Source organism: Hylobates moloch, unplaced genomic scaffold, assembly GCF_009828535.3.
Source record: "Hylobates moloch isolate HMO894 unplaced genomic scaffold, HMol_V3 SCAFFOLD_14, whole genome shotgun sequence".
Classification (NCBI taxonomy): Eukaryota; Metazoa; Chordata; class Mammalia; order Primates; family Hylobatidae; genus Hylobates; species Hylobates moloch.
In genome coordinates this window covers 79,383,845-79,399,353 of record NW_026652289.1, presented here as the reverse complement: position 1 = coordinate 79,399,353, position 15,509 = coordinate 79,383,845, and the positions used below count along the sequence as shown (strand labels likewise).

The 15,509-nt window shown below is 37.0% G+C and overlaps 1 protein-coding gene across 1 annotated transcript in view; it reads right to left on the bottom strand.

Moving 5' to 3' along the window:
- AQR (aquarius intron-binding spliceosomal factor) overlaps positions 1-15,509 on the bottom strand; it is a 119,724-nt gene that overhangs the window by 57,694 nt on the left and 46,521 nt on the right. Inside the window, exons 14-17 of the mRNA XM_032175964.2 lie at positions 12,146-12,248; positions 10,103-10,223; positions 6,880-7,021; positions 1,694-1,872 (exon numbers count right to left, since the gene is read on the bottom strand). Of these exons, the coding sequence (XP_032031855.1) occupies positions 1,694-1,872; positions 6,880-7,021; positions 10,103-10,223; positions 12,146-12,248 (545 nt within the window). The remainder of the gene's footprint in view (positions 1-1,693; positions 1,873-6,879; positions 7,022-10,102; positions 10,224-12,145; positions 12,249-15,509) is intronic.

Below are 15,509 nucleotides of genomic sequence, written 5' to 3'. Positions count from 1 at the left end.
TTGTTTACAGAATCTCTCCTTTTTGCTCCCATTTTCTATTTGGCTACCCTATCTGTGATCAATATAGGGGCTGGTTTTTGGCCCAGGCCTCCCAGAAAACACTTTTCTCTCCATCATACCCCAGATTATCACTCATCCCACAATACCCTATTGTGCCCTATCTTGCCCATCAAAATGTACCCATTCCAGTTCTCATTCTACTGGAATGGGAGGCTGATGTTTAAAAGAAAAAAAGACTGTCTCATGTCCTTCTGAAAGCAGTCAGTAATGCGGGAAGTGGCCTGTTTTTAAACATCCTTTTGTTTTCCTTAACACCAAAATGCAGACCTCTCATCTATAAATTCCTACAGAGTCCTTTAAAATAAACAAAATTCCAACCATTTACTACTTCTAGGGGTATTCAGTAAGTTATCTCAGCTTATTACCCACAGTGTTTAATATCTCCTTAAGCTTCAAAGAATAATAAATATGAGACCTTCTCCAGCAACTTAATGGCTTTCTCGAGGTTCAGCAATAATAAAGCTGCACATTATTCTAGATGAGTAATATACCAGGATGGAACTCTTTTGAAGGATACAAGGTTATAAAACAATCTGTCACAAACTATACCCACTACAGTAGGCATTTGTTAAACATTTGGCTAGCTTTGTTGCTGGATTCCTTCAGAATTCTTTGATAATGATATAGTTCCCATGATTATAAACAGCTACACTGGTAGTAATAATTTCTGAAAACAGATCCATTAAGGACTATCCCTTTCCTTCTGGCATGCCAAGAAGGTAAAAGGAGGTAAAACCTACTGACTACTGTTTCTCAAAACAGGGCATCAAGTTAAGACCTCTCACAGGACAGCTGGGAGAAAAATATAAAACTGCCTATTAGAAATCAGTTCATATGTCACTTCTGGCAGAAGTCTTATTGATGTTTTAATTCTATTGGACTTAGTAATTTTGAACATATCTGCCTCCAAAACAAATTAATTTTGACATGGAACTCTAATCCTTAAACTCTTGCCTAGCAAAAAATAGGAGGAATAACTCCTTTAATTTCTTTGCAATTATTATATATCCTTGACTACATTTGATTTCACTGACTCTTTATCCTTTCTGCCTTAGGTGCAAATAAACTATTATTTATTTCTGAATTGTTTCACTATAGCCCTGCCCACCCCCACATATTCTTTTTAAGCTTGCCTAATTTTTATTTTCCACAAAGTGTATGCATTTCTATTTTTTTACCTTAGCTACTTTTATCTTTTGAAAAATACCAATTTTCATTACTGCTCTGCATGTTTGCATGTTATGTGTGGGCTTTCTCCCTGCTCTTTGGTGAACACTGATATTTTTATTCTTTTATATTGATCCCACAAATCCATAAATATTATTTTGCTAAATTTAAGATTTAAAATGCTCTCCTCTAGGCTTTGCAAACTTCAGTTTTCAAAACTTTGATATGTATGCAATTTTATATTTTTTATTAAAATATTAAGATACCTAAATATTCTTGTATGATCCCTGGTATTTTTAAAACTAATAATTAGACAAAAAGTTGCTATTCTTTAAATCAAATTTCAAGGATAAAGCTTAATAAAAGCTTAAAAGGATAACATTTAGTAAAAGTACTTTGTTAATGCTCTAAGTGAAAGTTCATAACAAGGCAAAAGGTAATGTCACTTTTTGAAATACAAACTTACCTTCCCATTCATCTTTGATGTGATCTCTGACATTCAGATTTATGGTAACATCTGCACGAACTCGGGTTGGCCAGTTTTCACCTATGTTGGGTTTAGCCACTTCCACAACAGTGAAAGCCACAATGGGCTGGGCCATTCGCGCCCAACCACCAAACACTACACCGCCATATTCAGATTGCCTGAAACCAAAGAAATGGATGATTACTCAAACAAAAAATAATTTATCCCCAACTTTTAGACAAGTTAAAACTAGTAAGTAGGAATACTGTTCAGCTAGTATTTAAGTCCTAATATTAGTAACCCTTGTTTCTTAACTAAAAAAAAAAAAAAAAACCTTTAACTCTCAAAGTATACAAAGTATGTATGATAGCATGAAACAGGGATATGATAGCATGAAACAGGCAAACATGGTCCAGAAAAGAAACAGAAGTAGAGGAATGTCTCCTCCCGAACCTAAGAAAAAAGCTAACCCTATGTACATAAGAGCATTCTGGGGCTGAGCCATTTTATCAAAGAAATAAATAATCCAGCACAGTTAGTTTTATTTCAGCTTTATTGAGGTACACTTGACAAATAAAAATTGTATATTGTTGCCGGGCGCGGTGGCTCACGCTTGTAATCCCAGCACTTTGGGAGGCCGAGGCGGGCGGATCACGAGGTCAGGAGATCGAGACCACGGTGAAACCCCGTCTCTACTAAAAATACAAAAAAATTAGCCGGGCGTGGTGGCGGGCGCCTGTAGTCCCAGCTACTCAGAGAGGCTGAGGCAGGAGAATGGCGTGAACCCGGGAGGCGGAGCTTGCAGTGAGCCGAGACTGCGCCACTGCACTCCAGCCTGGGCGACAGAGCGAGACTCCGTCTCAAAAAAAAAAAAAAAAAAAAAATTGTATATTGTTAAGGAATACAATGTGATATTTTAAACTATGTATACACTGTGATATCATTACCAACAGTTATCATTTTTTTTGTGTGTGGTAAGAATACTTAAGATCTATCCTGGCAAGTTTCAAGTACATAAAACATTAATTATAGTCACTATGCTTTACATTAGATCTCCAAACTTATGTATCTTGTAACTGAAAGTTTAGATCCTTTGACCAATATGACCTCATTTCCCCCACCCACAATCTGATAACTGCCCTTCTACTGCTTCTATGAATTTGCCTTTCTTAGATTCCATATGTAAAGTGAGATCATCAGTTTTTGTCTATCTGTATCTGGCTTAATACATTTAGCATAATGTACTCTGGGTTTCTCCATGTTGTCAAAAAAAGGATTTCCTTCTTTTTAAAAGGTGAATCATATCCCACTGTGTTTTTATATATGTACACACACACCACATTTTCACAGTTTCTTTATTCATTCAGCCCTTAAGTTGTTTCCACATCTTGGTTATTGTGAATAATGCTGCAATGAACACAAGAGTGCAGACATCTCTTTGGGATACTGATTTTATTTCCTTTGGATAAACATTCAGAAGTGGGTTTTCTGGATCATATGATAGCTCTGTTTTTTAATTTTTTGAGGAACCTCCATACTGCTTTCCATAATGGCTGTACTAATTGACATTCCCATCAATACTGTATAAGAGTTCCCTTTTCTCCACATCTTTGCAAACACTTGTTATCTTTTGACTTTTGATAACAGCCATTCTAACAGGCGTGAGGTTTGAATATCTCATTGTGGTTTTGATATGCATTCCCTTGATGATTAGTGATGTTGAACACCTTTTCATCTATCTGTCTTTTGTATGTCTTCTTACAAAAAATAGTATTGAAGTCCTTCACCCATTTTTTATTGGGTTATTTGGTCTTCTGCTATTGAGTAATATGAGTTCCTTACATAGTTTGGATATTAACTTCTAATCAGATACATGGTTTGCAAATATTTTCTTCCATTCTGTAAGGCTGCCTTTTCATTTTGTTGACTGTTTCCTTTGCTGTGCAGAAACTTTTCAGTTTGATGTGATCCCCACTTACTTTATTTTGCTTTTGTTCCCTGTGCTTTTGGTATCACCCAAAAATCATTGCCAAGATCGATGTTATGGAGCTTTCCCCCTAAGTTTTCTTCTCGGAATTTCATGTGTTCAGGTCTTATGTTAAAATCTTCAATCTATCTTCAGTTAACTTTTGTGTGTCATGTAATATAGGGATCCTATTTAACTTTTTTACAAGTAGATATTCAGCTTTCCCAAGACCATTTTCCTTTCCCCATTGTATACTCTTGGCACATATATCAAAGATTAAATGATTGTACAAGTGTGGGTTTACTTCTGGGCTTTCTGTTCTCTTTTGTTGGTCTATGTGTTTTTATGCCAGTACCATACTGTTTTGACCACAGTAGCTTTGTAATATAATTTGAAATCAGGAAGTATGATGTCTCCAGCTTTGTTCTTCTTGATGAAGATTGCTTTAGCTATTCAGGGTCTCTTCATGTTACAAATTGGCAGCTTTTTATTTCAGCTTGGAGAACTTCCCTTAGCATTTATTGTAAGGCAGTCTAGTGGTGATAAACTCTCTCAGTTTTTGTTCTCTTCTGTTTTTCTGTCTTTATTTCTCTTTCATTTCTGAAGGACCTCTTTACTTAGTTTTATTTTATATTGTTATCCTTTTATCCTCTTCCTAAAGACCATTTCAATTGTTAATATTTTATTTTCTATATTTTAAGTATTTCTATAAGCTGTTTCAAATACATTTTAGGACAAGCTATAATTTCAAAAAAATTAAAAACAAGAAAACAAATAATATCTATGCAAAAACCTCCTTTAGAGCATATTTGAATCATTTAAAAGATGTTGCTATGGATTGGAAGGAAAAAAAAAAAAAGCTAGTTGTAATAACCAGAACCACTAACATCCCAATGCCCATTCTTTCTTCTTATGTCAGTCTAACTAGTCTTTAGTTTTTATATTAAAAAGTTGTATTTGGGAAATATGTAACATAAAAACGGAAGCAACACTCCAAAGTCAGGAAGTACTGCAGAATACGACATATCTACAAAGATAAACTGCCTCCAATGTAAAGACTTTATGTCACAACAAAAAATTGTAGAACTTCATAACATCAAAAAGAGAAACTAATTAAAAACAAAGTTCTGCAATCAATAGCTTGGTTAGTATTGGGACAATGTCTAAAAGGAATCACTTAGTGGCTAAACCCTTGTGAAACAACTTCCTATCACCTCCTCCATTTTTTACAGCTTTAATGCAGTATAATTTACATACCATAACATTTATCCACTATAAATATACAAGTCCATAGTTCTCAGTAAATTTACAGAGTTGTGCATCCATCACCACAAAATCCAGTTGTGGAACATTTCCATCATCTTTAAAAAGATCCCTCTTGTCCAGTTGCAGTCAATCCCTGTTACCAAATCCAAGCAACCGCTAATCTACTCCCCTTACGCCTTTCTCTTCTTATAAAATCTACTTGAAGCATTAAAAAGTATAGATTTCTGGCCCTTAAGCACGTCCTCTCTTACTGCTGGTTAGTGGGCTTCTGCACCCTGAAAACATAATCATTGGAACCATGTAATGAGTAAAAATGCCTCTGTTAGTTTTCATCTTCAAGATATATGAAACAGAAAGAAGCCTGGCCCTGTTTTAGGTTTCAACATTTTTAATAATTTTCCATGATGGGCATTAAAAATGTAAATTTAGAAAAATCTCTTATTACAAATGTGAATGAATTAACTCCAAAAAGTGACATTTTCTTCCCCAGCCAGAAAATGTTATAATTAAAAAAAAATTTTTTTAATAAAGACAAAAGAACTCAAAGTATTTTTGTTGCACTTGGCATTTAAGTAAAATATAAATGAATTCTATTTGTTGAACTGCCAGTTAATAAATCCCTAGTTTGCAAAATGGCCAAAATTAGGCCCAGAATCTGAGCATATAAACTCAAGGTAACTGTAAATTGTAAAGAAGTTTTCTGATCAGTCCCTCCCCCAGGGTGCAAACAATGGGCAACAATTTCAGCAAAGCTGTGGGCAGGAATGATCAGCCAGTGGGTATACAAATTTCAAAGTGTTTGCCTGCCTACTGACTCAACTGATTATTAAGTCAAAAATGCTTTGTGTTGTATTTTATAGTCTCACCCAGAATAACTTTTCACATAATAATTAAAAAATAGAACTCTCTATGAAATAAAACATGGAAGTGAAAAAATAGATCATAATCACAGTGTCTGTGGTAGCTCTCTATAATTAGTAAGCAGAAGCCTGGAAGATACCTGAATCAGTTCACATTCCAAAGCTGTTCAGCTTTTCACATAAAATGCAGTATAATCGTGTATGTTTACATGGTGTCCTATTATATAATGTAATAAAAATCCATCTCATAGTTATTTTACTCATTTATAATCACTTGTGATGTATAACTTACATCCATCAATTTCATACTTCAAATGAAATAGTGAATAAAGAGCATTTGCCTAAAGTCAGCCATATCTATAAAACCAAATTAACCTTACAAATTCTTGTAATGCAGAGCTGCTACAATTACCAGAATGAAAGACTTTTCTTAGCTAAAGGAATTCCAGACATGAGCTAGCAGGTGGGAAGTGGACTTTATGCAGAAGAATTCCTCAAATAACAAGACCAACTCAACTGGCCCTAAAAGTAAATCCTGGTGATTTAGTTTCTTCCACAGAATCTATGGGTAGAGAGACAGAGAAGATTTTCTAACGTACCACCCCAGGCAATGTGCGGCAACAGCCCTAATCCTCTGTCCATTCCCCTAGAGAGGCTGCCTGAGAATACTGTGGCAACAGTGACAAGAGTAGCTGGATTAATGGAACACCCCTTTATCATAAGCTTCCTCCAGGACTTAAACTGTCCTGACCTAGTACGGGCCTGCTTGGCCAACCCCTAGCCTTCCAATCGGCCTTTACGTAAGGTCTGACCTACTCCCTCTATATTTCCCCCTTCCCTTCTTGAGCATGATGACTTCTTCTTCCTTATCCCCAGTCTCCCATTCCCATTCCCAAGTACAGATATGTGGTTTATATTTTAGCACTTTTGATGTATGTTAATTCACATTTAAAAATGTCTCAAAGAGTATCTCCTATTTTAGAGGGCACTTTTATGCCAGTATATTATTTCTAAATATACTTATAAGGTTTCTGACAGAAGTTTATCAGTCACTGTTTGCATCTCTTCATTATAGGTGGAACCAATTTACTAACCATGGCTTCATTCTGCTGACACTATCTTCAATGTCCTGCCGAATTTCATAAGTTGATTCTAAGCGGAAGAGGTTAAAGTTCCTTAGCAGGTAGTCATGAAGAGTCAAAAACTGCAAATTCAGTTTCGGAAGAGCAAGACAACCTGAAAAGGAAAAGATCCATTTTTGAATTATTCTTTCTTTCTTTTTCTTTTTTGTTTTTTTGCGATGGAGTCTCGCTCTGTTGCCCACACAATCTCGTCTCACTGCAACCTCCACCTCCCAGGTTCAAGCCATTCTCCTGCCTCAGCCTCCTGAATAGCTGGGATTACAGGCACCTGCCACCACGCCTGGCTAATTTTTTGTGTTTTTAGTAGAGACAGGGTTTCACTATGTTGGCCAGGCTGGTCTCGAACTCTTGACCTCGTGATCTGCCCACCTTGGCCTCCCAAAGTGCTGAGATTACAGGCGTGAGCCACTGCGCCCAGCCTGAATTATTCTTTTAATCAGACATTTGCACTCTGTATTAAAAAACTGGCACCTCAAAACTATAAGAATCTAATGAATGCCTGAAATGCAGTATATCTGATAACAACTTATTTTTGTTTTCACACAGATGTTAAAACCAGATTAATAAATATTGGCTATTAAGAATTAGGGGTGAGGCCAGGCACGGTGGCTCACGCCTGTAATCCCAGCACTTTGGGAAGCAGAGGCCGGTGGATCACCTGAGGTCAGGAGTTTGAGACAGCTTGGCCAACACAGTGAAACCCCATCTTTACTAAAAATACAAAATATTAGCTGGGTGTCATGGCGGGTGCCTGTAATCCCAGCTACTCAGGAGGCTGAGGCAGGAGAATCACTTGAACCCGGGAGGCAGAGGTTGCAGTAAGCCAAGATCATGTCCTTGCACTCCAGCCTGGGCAACAAGAGCGAAACTCCGTCTCAAATAAAAAAAAAAAAAGAGAGAATTGGGGTGAAGGATGAGTTTTATTAATACATGTAATCTGCATATGAGTGATCTGTATGTAAACAGTACTCCTTCAAAGTATTTAAAGATACTTGTACTAACAGTCTCAAGTAGTTTAAAACTTCTTCCCTTATCACCTAATTTATATTTGGCAAAATACTGAAGTGAATACTGTTACCATAAATTTAGCCCATGACAAAATTTAGCACGAACACCGAATTATTATGTTACATTGCATAAATCAATCTCCAATGAATATTATTGTGCTCTGAACTTGCCTTCTGGCTAAACTTTAAGGACAAGATATTGTTTGTATGTTATTCCAGACTCCCCCTTTTCATTATTCTCACTTAACACTATTTCTCTTAGACAGTAAGTGACCACTGAGCTGCAATATCAAAAAGGTTTTAAAAAATCCCAGAACACATTTTACTGATAAGTCATAGTTTCATCACTGTTGTCCATACTACCAAAAAAAAATAAACTTAAATACAACAAATATTGATGTACAAAAATTTAACATTATTTATATTAGTAAATTCTGACTTGTAATCTAACTCAATTTCTTTCAATACCACATTTTTATTTTAAAAAATGACAATTAAAATGTCACCACCTTGCAACACTCACTGAATTAACAAATCTAGGTGTTAAGTATCAACAGCTACTAATAGCACAAAAAGAGAGACAAGTAGATAGTATGTGCCTCCTGATGAAAGAACACACCACCACCAAGAATCTTGCCAAGGATAACCTTAGCCTGATCAAGCCTCTGCACAAGGTGGTACTAATTTGCAAGAAAAATAAAGAACAGAGGCACATGCTGCAATATACCATGAATATTCAATCAGAAAAATCTATAGACTATGGGAACTTTACGATCAAACAACTCAAGTTCTTCAGCAGGAAAAAAAAAAGAAAGAAAGAAAAAAAAGGAATGTATAGAAGGTACCAGTAAAGACTTTTTTTAAATGAAACCTGTAACCACCTTGTCAGCTATCCCAGAATCCTCCCATGTGCCCTTTCCTGGTTACAGCTTCTTCCCTTTACCTGAAAGTAACTATTTTCTGACTTTTATAGCAATCACTATCTTGAATTTCTTTATAGTTTTATCATCCAGGTGTGCATCCCTAGACATGAGAAAGCAACATATTAACCACTGTAAGAACATAAAAAGATATGAAGACTGTCTATGTTCTGAAATCTAGCACAATATTAATGCACTGGGTCTATCGGAGTTACGGCTCTAGGATATGTCTTAGAGTAACCATTTTAAGTAAATATACCAATACTTATACTTGTGATTTCTTTAAAATGGTCACATTTCTTCTACTAATGATGCCATTGTTCAAAAAATGTCCTGAAATTTCTTTTGAAATATACCTTCAAAGTTTATCTGAATGCACTTTTGCATATACTCAGTTGTGGCAAATTCTCATCCTCAGAGGATGAGTGTAAAGTGTTTAGATCCAAATCTGGGGAAATAAGTGAACAAACTAGGCAATACCATTTTGGATCAACACTAAGGGTTTACTCTCAATAAATGATAATGTCTTTTTTTTGGTGATCATTACCTGGCTTTACATAGAATTCAAAAGAGCCCCTAAAAAAAGCCTTTGAAAAACAAAAGCTCTATCAAACACAGCCTATCATAGTGACAAAATGAAAGCTCTACTTCATGCATTATCAGGTCTCCTTGAAAACAGTCTTATGGTCAGGTGCAGTGGTTCACACCTATAATCCCAGCACTTTGGGAGGCTGAGGTGGGCAGATCGCTTGAGCTCAGGAGTTCGAGACCAGCCTGAGCAACATGGTGAGACCCTGTCTCTACTAAAAAAAAAAAAAAAAAAAAAAAAAAAAAAAAAAAAGCTGGGTGTGGTGGTGCATGCCTGTGGTCCCGGGTACTCAGGAGGCTGAAGTGGGAGGATTACTTGAGCCCAGGGACAGAGGCTGCAGTGAGCTGAGACTGCACCACTGCACTCCAGCCTGGGTGACAGAGCAAGACCCTGTCTCACACTAACAAACAAAAAAACCAAAACAGTCTTAGGGTTTTATGGTCATATTTTTTACAGTGTATAGTTAAATTTTAAAAACCTTAGTGCTAAAGCATTCAAAATACTCAATTTTTTCTAGCTTCCAAAGTTAACTTCTGGGCACCAGGAAATTATCCTAAGGTACAGAGTAGACTGAAATACACTGTCCATAATTGCCAATTATACATGATAAATCTGAAATTGTTTCATTGTACAGCTGAATCCATATTTCTTTACCATACCTTCTCCAGAATAGTACTCAGTTGGGACAATATTTTCATCCCATATAATCTTCTCAGTTGGATACAAAGGCATCTGGTTCAACTGCTGAATCTGAGAAATTCGACGTTCATGACGAGATACCTAAAAGAAAGGAAACAAGTTCATGCAGAAGGTTAGAAGCATCTTTTTTCAATCAAAATAATTTATGGAAGAAGTTTCATGCCTATCAGTTATTGTAGCAGTTCAACAAGAGATTTTTTTTTCTTTTCCTATTTTCTCCATAGATCAAAGATGAGAAACGAACCAATGGTGATGGTCTTTGGAATCGGACAGACCTGAGTTCAAATCCCAGCTCCTCTACTTATGAGTACTGTAAAAGCTGGGCACGTTACTTTAACCTTCCTAACCTTAGTTTCCTTTTCACTAAAACAGATAAAGTGCCACAAATCTCAAGTTTCCAATGAAATATTATGAAATAGTGTCAAAGTCCCTGGCACATGCCAAGGGTTTAAAAACCATGACACTTAGCATTAATCAATGTAGGAAAAAATAGGAGCTCTAGGTTTTGGACTATAGTTTTCATTCTTATACTAACTAGCTATACCATCTGGGAAGGTTTATTAATCTGTCATCCTAGGCTTCTCACTCTATGTTCCTTTCCATGATGACCTCTGTGTACCCTTAATATTAATAATCTATCTCAAACATGAAAATAAGTGTTACACCGGGTACAGTGGCTCATGCCTTTAATCCCAGCACTTTGGGAGGCTGAAGCGGGTGGATCACCAGAGGTGAGGAGTTCAAGACTAGCCTGACCAACATGGTGAAACCCTGTCTCTACTAAAAACACAAAAATTAGCTGGGCGTGGTGGCGCACACCTGTAATCCCAGCTACTCAGGAGGCTGAGGCAAGAGAATTGCTTGAACCCGGGAGGCAGAAGTTGCAGTGAACCGAGATCGCACCATTGCACTCCAGCCTGGGGGACAGAGTGAGACTCCATCTCAAAGAAAAGAAAAGAAAAATAAGTGTTTGTCTAATAATGCTAAAATGACATATTCTTAAAACGTATCACATTCTCTTCAGTGAAGATAGTATAATTATAGAAAAAAATCATGATATCTAAACAATATGTATGTTTTAATTTTTAATCATAAATTGAATATTAGAAGAATCCAAAGCCTGGGGAAATCCTTTAGGAAAGGGAGGAAACAAAACATAATGTTGTAGCACTATACATTTTAAAAATTATTTTCTTTTGTTGGAACTATTTAAATTTTAGGAATAAAATTCTAGCCACAAGACCTAATAGGCACAGGATCAACGTTATCCTCAAACTTATTTCCATTAGAAGAATTCCTGAAAACAGGTTGGGCACGGTGATTCATGCCTGTCACACTTTGGGAGGCTGAGGTGGGTCAATCACTTGAGGCCAGGAGTTCAAGACCAGCCTGGCCAACGTGGCGAAACTCTATCTTCTACTCAAAATACAAAAATTAGCCGGGAGTGGTGGCACACATCTGTAATACCAGCTACTTGGGAGGATGAGGCATGAGAATCACTTGAACCTGGGAGGCAGATGTTGCAGTGAGCTGAGATCACGCCACTGCACTCCAGCCTGGGCGACAGAGAGAGACTCGGTATCAAAAAAACAAAAAACAAAAACAAAAAAAGAAGAATTCCTGAAAAAAAGCCTCATTTCTTTCTATTGTAAAGAGTTATTATTAATTCCAAAAACCTTACTCATGAGAGGTTTTACATTGTCAGAAAATAGCACAGGAATTTTTAGGAATTGAAAGAGACAATGAAAAGTGATTTGCATATAAATACTTGCTAATAGAATGATTCATCCAGAAAGTGGTTTGAAGAGATAAAATACTTGAGAAAAGAAATGCAAAAGATGAGAAAACAAAAAATCAAATGATAATACAATTCCAAAAACAAAATGGGAATTATCCACCTAATCTTTGGCCCACAAAAAAATCTATATGAACCTACATCTTTAAGAATGACTTAAAAAGGCAGGGAAAACCACATGCAAAATTCAGAGAACATTAATATTTACCAGCAATTCTAGAAGAAATTCTTTATCAAAAGTTGTGTCTTCATTTTTAGGAAGAGTTGGCAACAAGCAGAGGTATGATGCCACCTGGTGGAGTGTGTTTGAACTGCAGAATAGAGAACAATATTTTATTCATAGTAACTTATTTCACTTCACTTTTGAACATGTATTTTTACAAATAGCTTAAAAAAAACAAATATAATACTATGACATGGGCAGCAAATATCAAAAACCAGCAATGAAAATTAAGGCTTTAGTGAAAGGTTCTCAAAATATTTTCTGCAAACCTCTCATTGTACCCAAGATCCTTCTGGGCAGTCCTCAAGAACGCTTTTAAATATTAACACTGGCCGGGCACGGTGGCTCAGGCCTGTAATCTCAGCACTTTGGGAGGCCGAGGCAGGCAGGTCCCAGGGTCAGGAGATCGAGACCATGCTGGCTAATGTGGTGAAATCCCGTCTCTACTAAAAATACAAACAATTAGCCGGGCGCGGTGGCGGGTGCCTGCAGTCCCAGCTACTCAGGAGACTGAGGCAGGAGAATGGCGTGAACCCGGGAGGCAGACCTTGCAGTGAGCCGAGATCCCGCCACTGTACTCCAGCCTGGGCGACAGAGCGAGACTCTGTCTCAATAATAATAATAATAATAATAATAATAATAATAATACTAAGACATTGTTTCACAGTTTTATTTAAGAATGCCCTTGATGAAGCAGTAAAAATTAATATTATTAAATTTGGACTCGAGTACCCGTTTTACTTTAAATTCTGTGACAAAATGGAAGTACATATTTTGCACAGAACTTCTAATTTAAAAAAACAACAAACTGTTGGACCGGGTGCAGTGTCTCACACCTGTAATCCCAGTACTTTGAGGCCGAGGTGGGCAGATCACAAGGTCAGGAGTTTGAGATCAGCCTGGACAATATGGTGAAACCCCGTCTCTACTAAAAATACAAAAATTAGCCAGGCATGGTGGTGGGCGCCTGTAGTCCCAGCTACTCAGGAGGCTGAGGCAGGAGAATCGCTTAAACCCAGGAGGCAGAGGTTGCAGTGAGCCGAGATCGCGCCACTGCACTCCAGCCTGGGCAAAAGAGCGAGACTCCATCTCAAAAAAAAAAAAAAAAAAAAAAAGAAAAAAAAAAAAAAAAAAAAAAAAAGACAAACTGTTTATACCAGCCTTGGACAAATGGCAAATTTTTTTTCAAATTTCAAATTTTGAATGAAATAAGACTACAATTTCAAGGAAAACAACTACCAATATTTGCTGTCAATGATAAAATTTTAACTTCCACATGAACGTGAAAAATTCGAATTTTGGAAAACTGGTATTCGCCACCATGAGCTTCACAGCTTTCCACTATTTAACTGGTTTCATCACCTCCCCAAAATCCCTTATGCTAATTTACAGCAAATCCTCCTCTCCATCCCAGTCCCACTACCATAATCAGTTTTCTATTTGTAATTTTGTCTTTTCCAGGAGGTCAAATAAATGGAATCACACATTAGGTAGTCTTTTTTCTTGTTTGTTTTTTGAGACGAGTCTCACTCTGTCGCCCAGACTGGAGTGCAGTGGCATGATCTCAGCTCACTGTTACCTCCACCTCCGGGGCTTAAGCAGTCCTCCCACCTCAGCCTCCCGAATAGGTGGAACCACAGGTGCCCACCACCACATCTGGCTAAATTTTTGTATTTTTGGTAGAGACTAGGTTTCACCATGTTGCCCAGGCTGGTCTCAAACTCCTAAGCTCAAGTGATCCACCTGCCTTGGCCTCCCAAAGTGCTGGGATTACAAGTGTGAGCCACCATGCCTGGTCTTAGGTAGGTAGCGTTTTGAACGGCTGCTTTTACTTAGCATAATGCATTTGAGCATTTGAGATTCACCCACACTGCATATTTGTCTGTAGTTGATTCCTTTATGTTGCTGAGTAGTATTTCATGATACGGCTGTATCACAGCATGTTTATTCATTCAACAGCTGAGGGATATTTGTGTAGTCCAGTTTTTGACAATTTTAAATAAAGCAACTATATTCATTTTTGTACATATTTTTGTGTGAACATAAGTTTTCACTTTTCTTGAATATATCTGTAAGTGGAAAACACTGGATCATAATGTTAAGTTCATATTTACCTTTGTAAGAAACTCAAATTTTTCCAAAGTGGCTATCCCACTTTGAATTCCCACCAGCAATTATGAGAATTCCAATTGCTCCACATCCTTGCCAAGAGTCAATATTATCCATTTTGGGGTTTTGTTTTTGTTTTTGTTTTTGTTGAGACAGGGTCTTGCTCTGTCGTCCAGGCTGAAATACGGTGGCATTATCACAGCTCACTGCAGCCTCTATCTCCTGGGCTCAAGCAATCCTCCTATCTCAGCCTCCTGAGTAACTGGAATTACAAGCATGTGCCACCATGCCTGGCTAATTGTTTTGATTTTTAGTAGACAAGTGATCCTTCCGCCTCAGCCTCCCAAAGTGCTGGAATCACAGACGTGAACCATTGTGCCTGGCCTTATCCATTTAAAAAAAAAACAATTCTAATAGGTATGTAGTATCTTCTTACGGTTTAAATTTGTATTTCCCCAATGACTAAACTTGTTAAGCATCTTTCCATGGGCTTATTGACATCTATCTATCTACTTTGGTCAAGTGTCTGTTCAAATCTTTTGTCACTTGTAAATTGTTTTATTATTATAGGAGTCCCCCCTTATCCGTGGTTTCACTTTCCATAATATCAGTTACTCATGGTTGATGAGAGTCTGGAAATAGTTAAGTATAGTAGAATAAGATATCTTGAGAGAGAGACCACATTCGCATAACTTTTATTATAGTATATTGTTATAACTGTTCTTTTATTATTGTTGTTGTGAATCTCTTACTGTGCCTACTTCATAGCTTTATCATAGGTTTTTACATTACATGTTAAAACACAGTATATATAGGGTTCAGTACAATCTACAGTTTCAGGCATCCACTGGGGTTCTTGGAACACATCCCCTGTGGAAAGTGGAGGACTACTGTATTGAGTTCTGAGATTTCTGGATACCATTCCTTCATCAAATATCTATTTAGCCAATATTTTCTCCTAGGCTGTAGCGTGTTTTTTTATTCTCTTATCAATGTCTTTCAAAGAGCAGAAGTCTCTTAGTTTTGATCAAGTCCAATTCATCATTTTTTTTTCCATTATGGATTGTGCTTTGGTGTCTATAGAAATCTTTTCACAAACCATGATCGCAAAAATTTTCTCCCATATTTCCTAGAAGTTTTAATTTTGACATTTAGGTCTATAATCCATTTTGAGTTAATTTATGTATACGATGCAAGGTATGGGTCAAGGTTCATACTTTGCATACAGATATCTAATTGT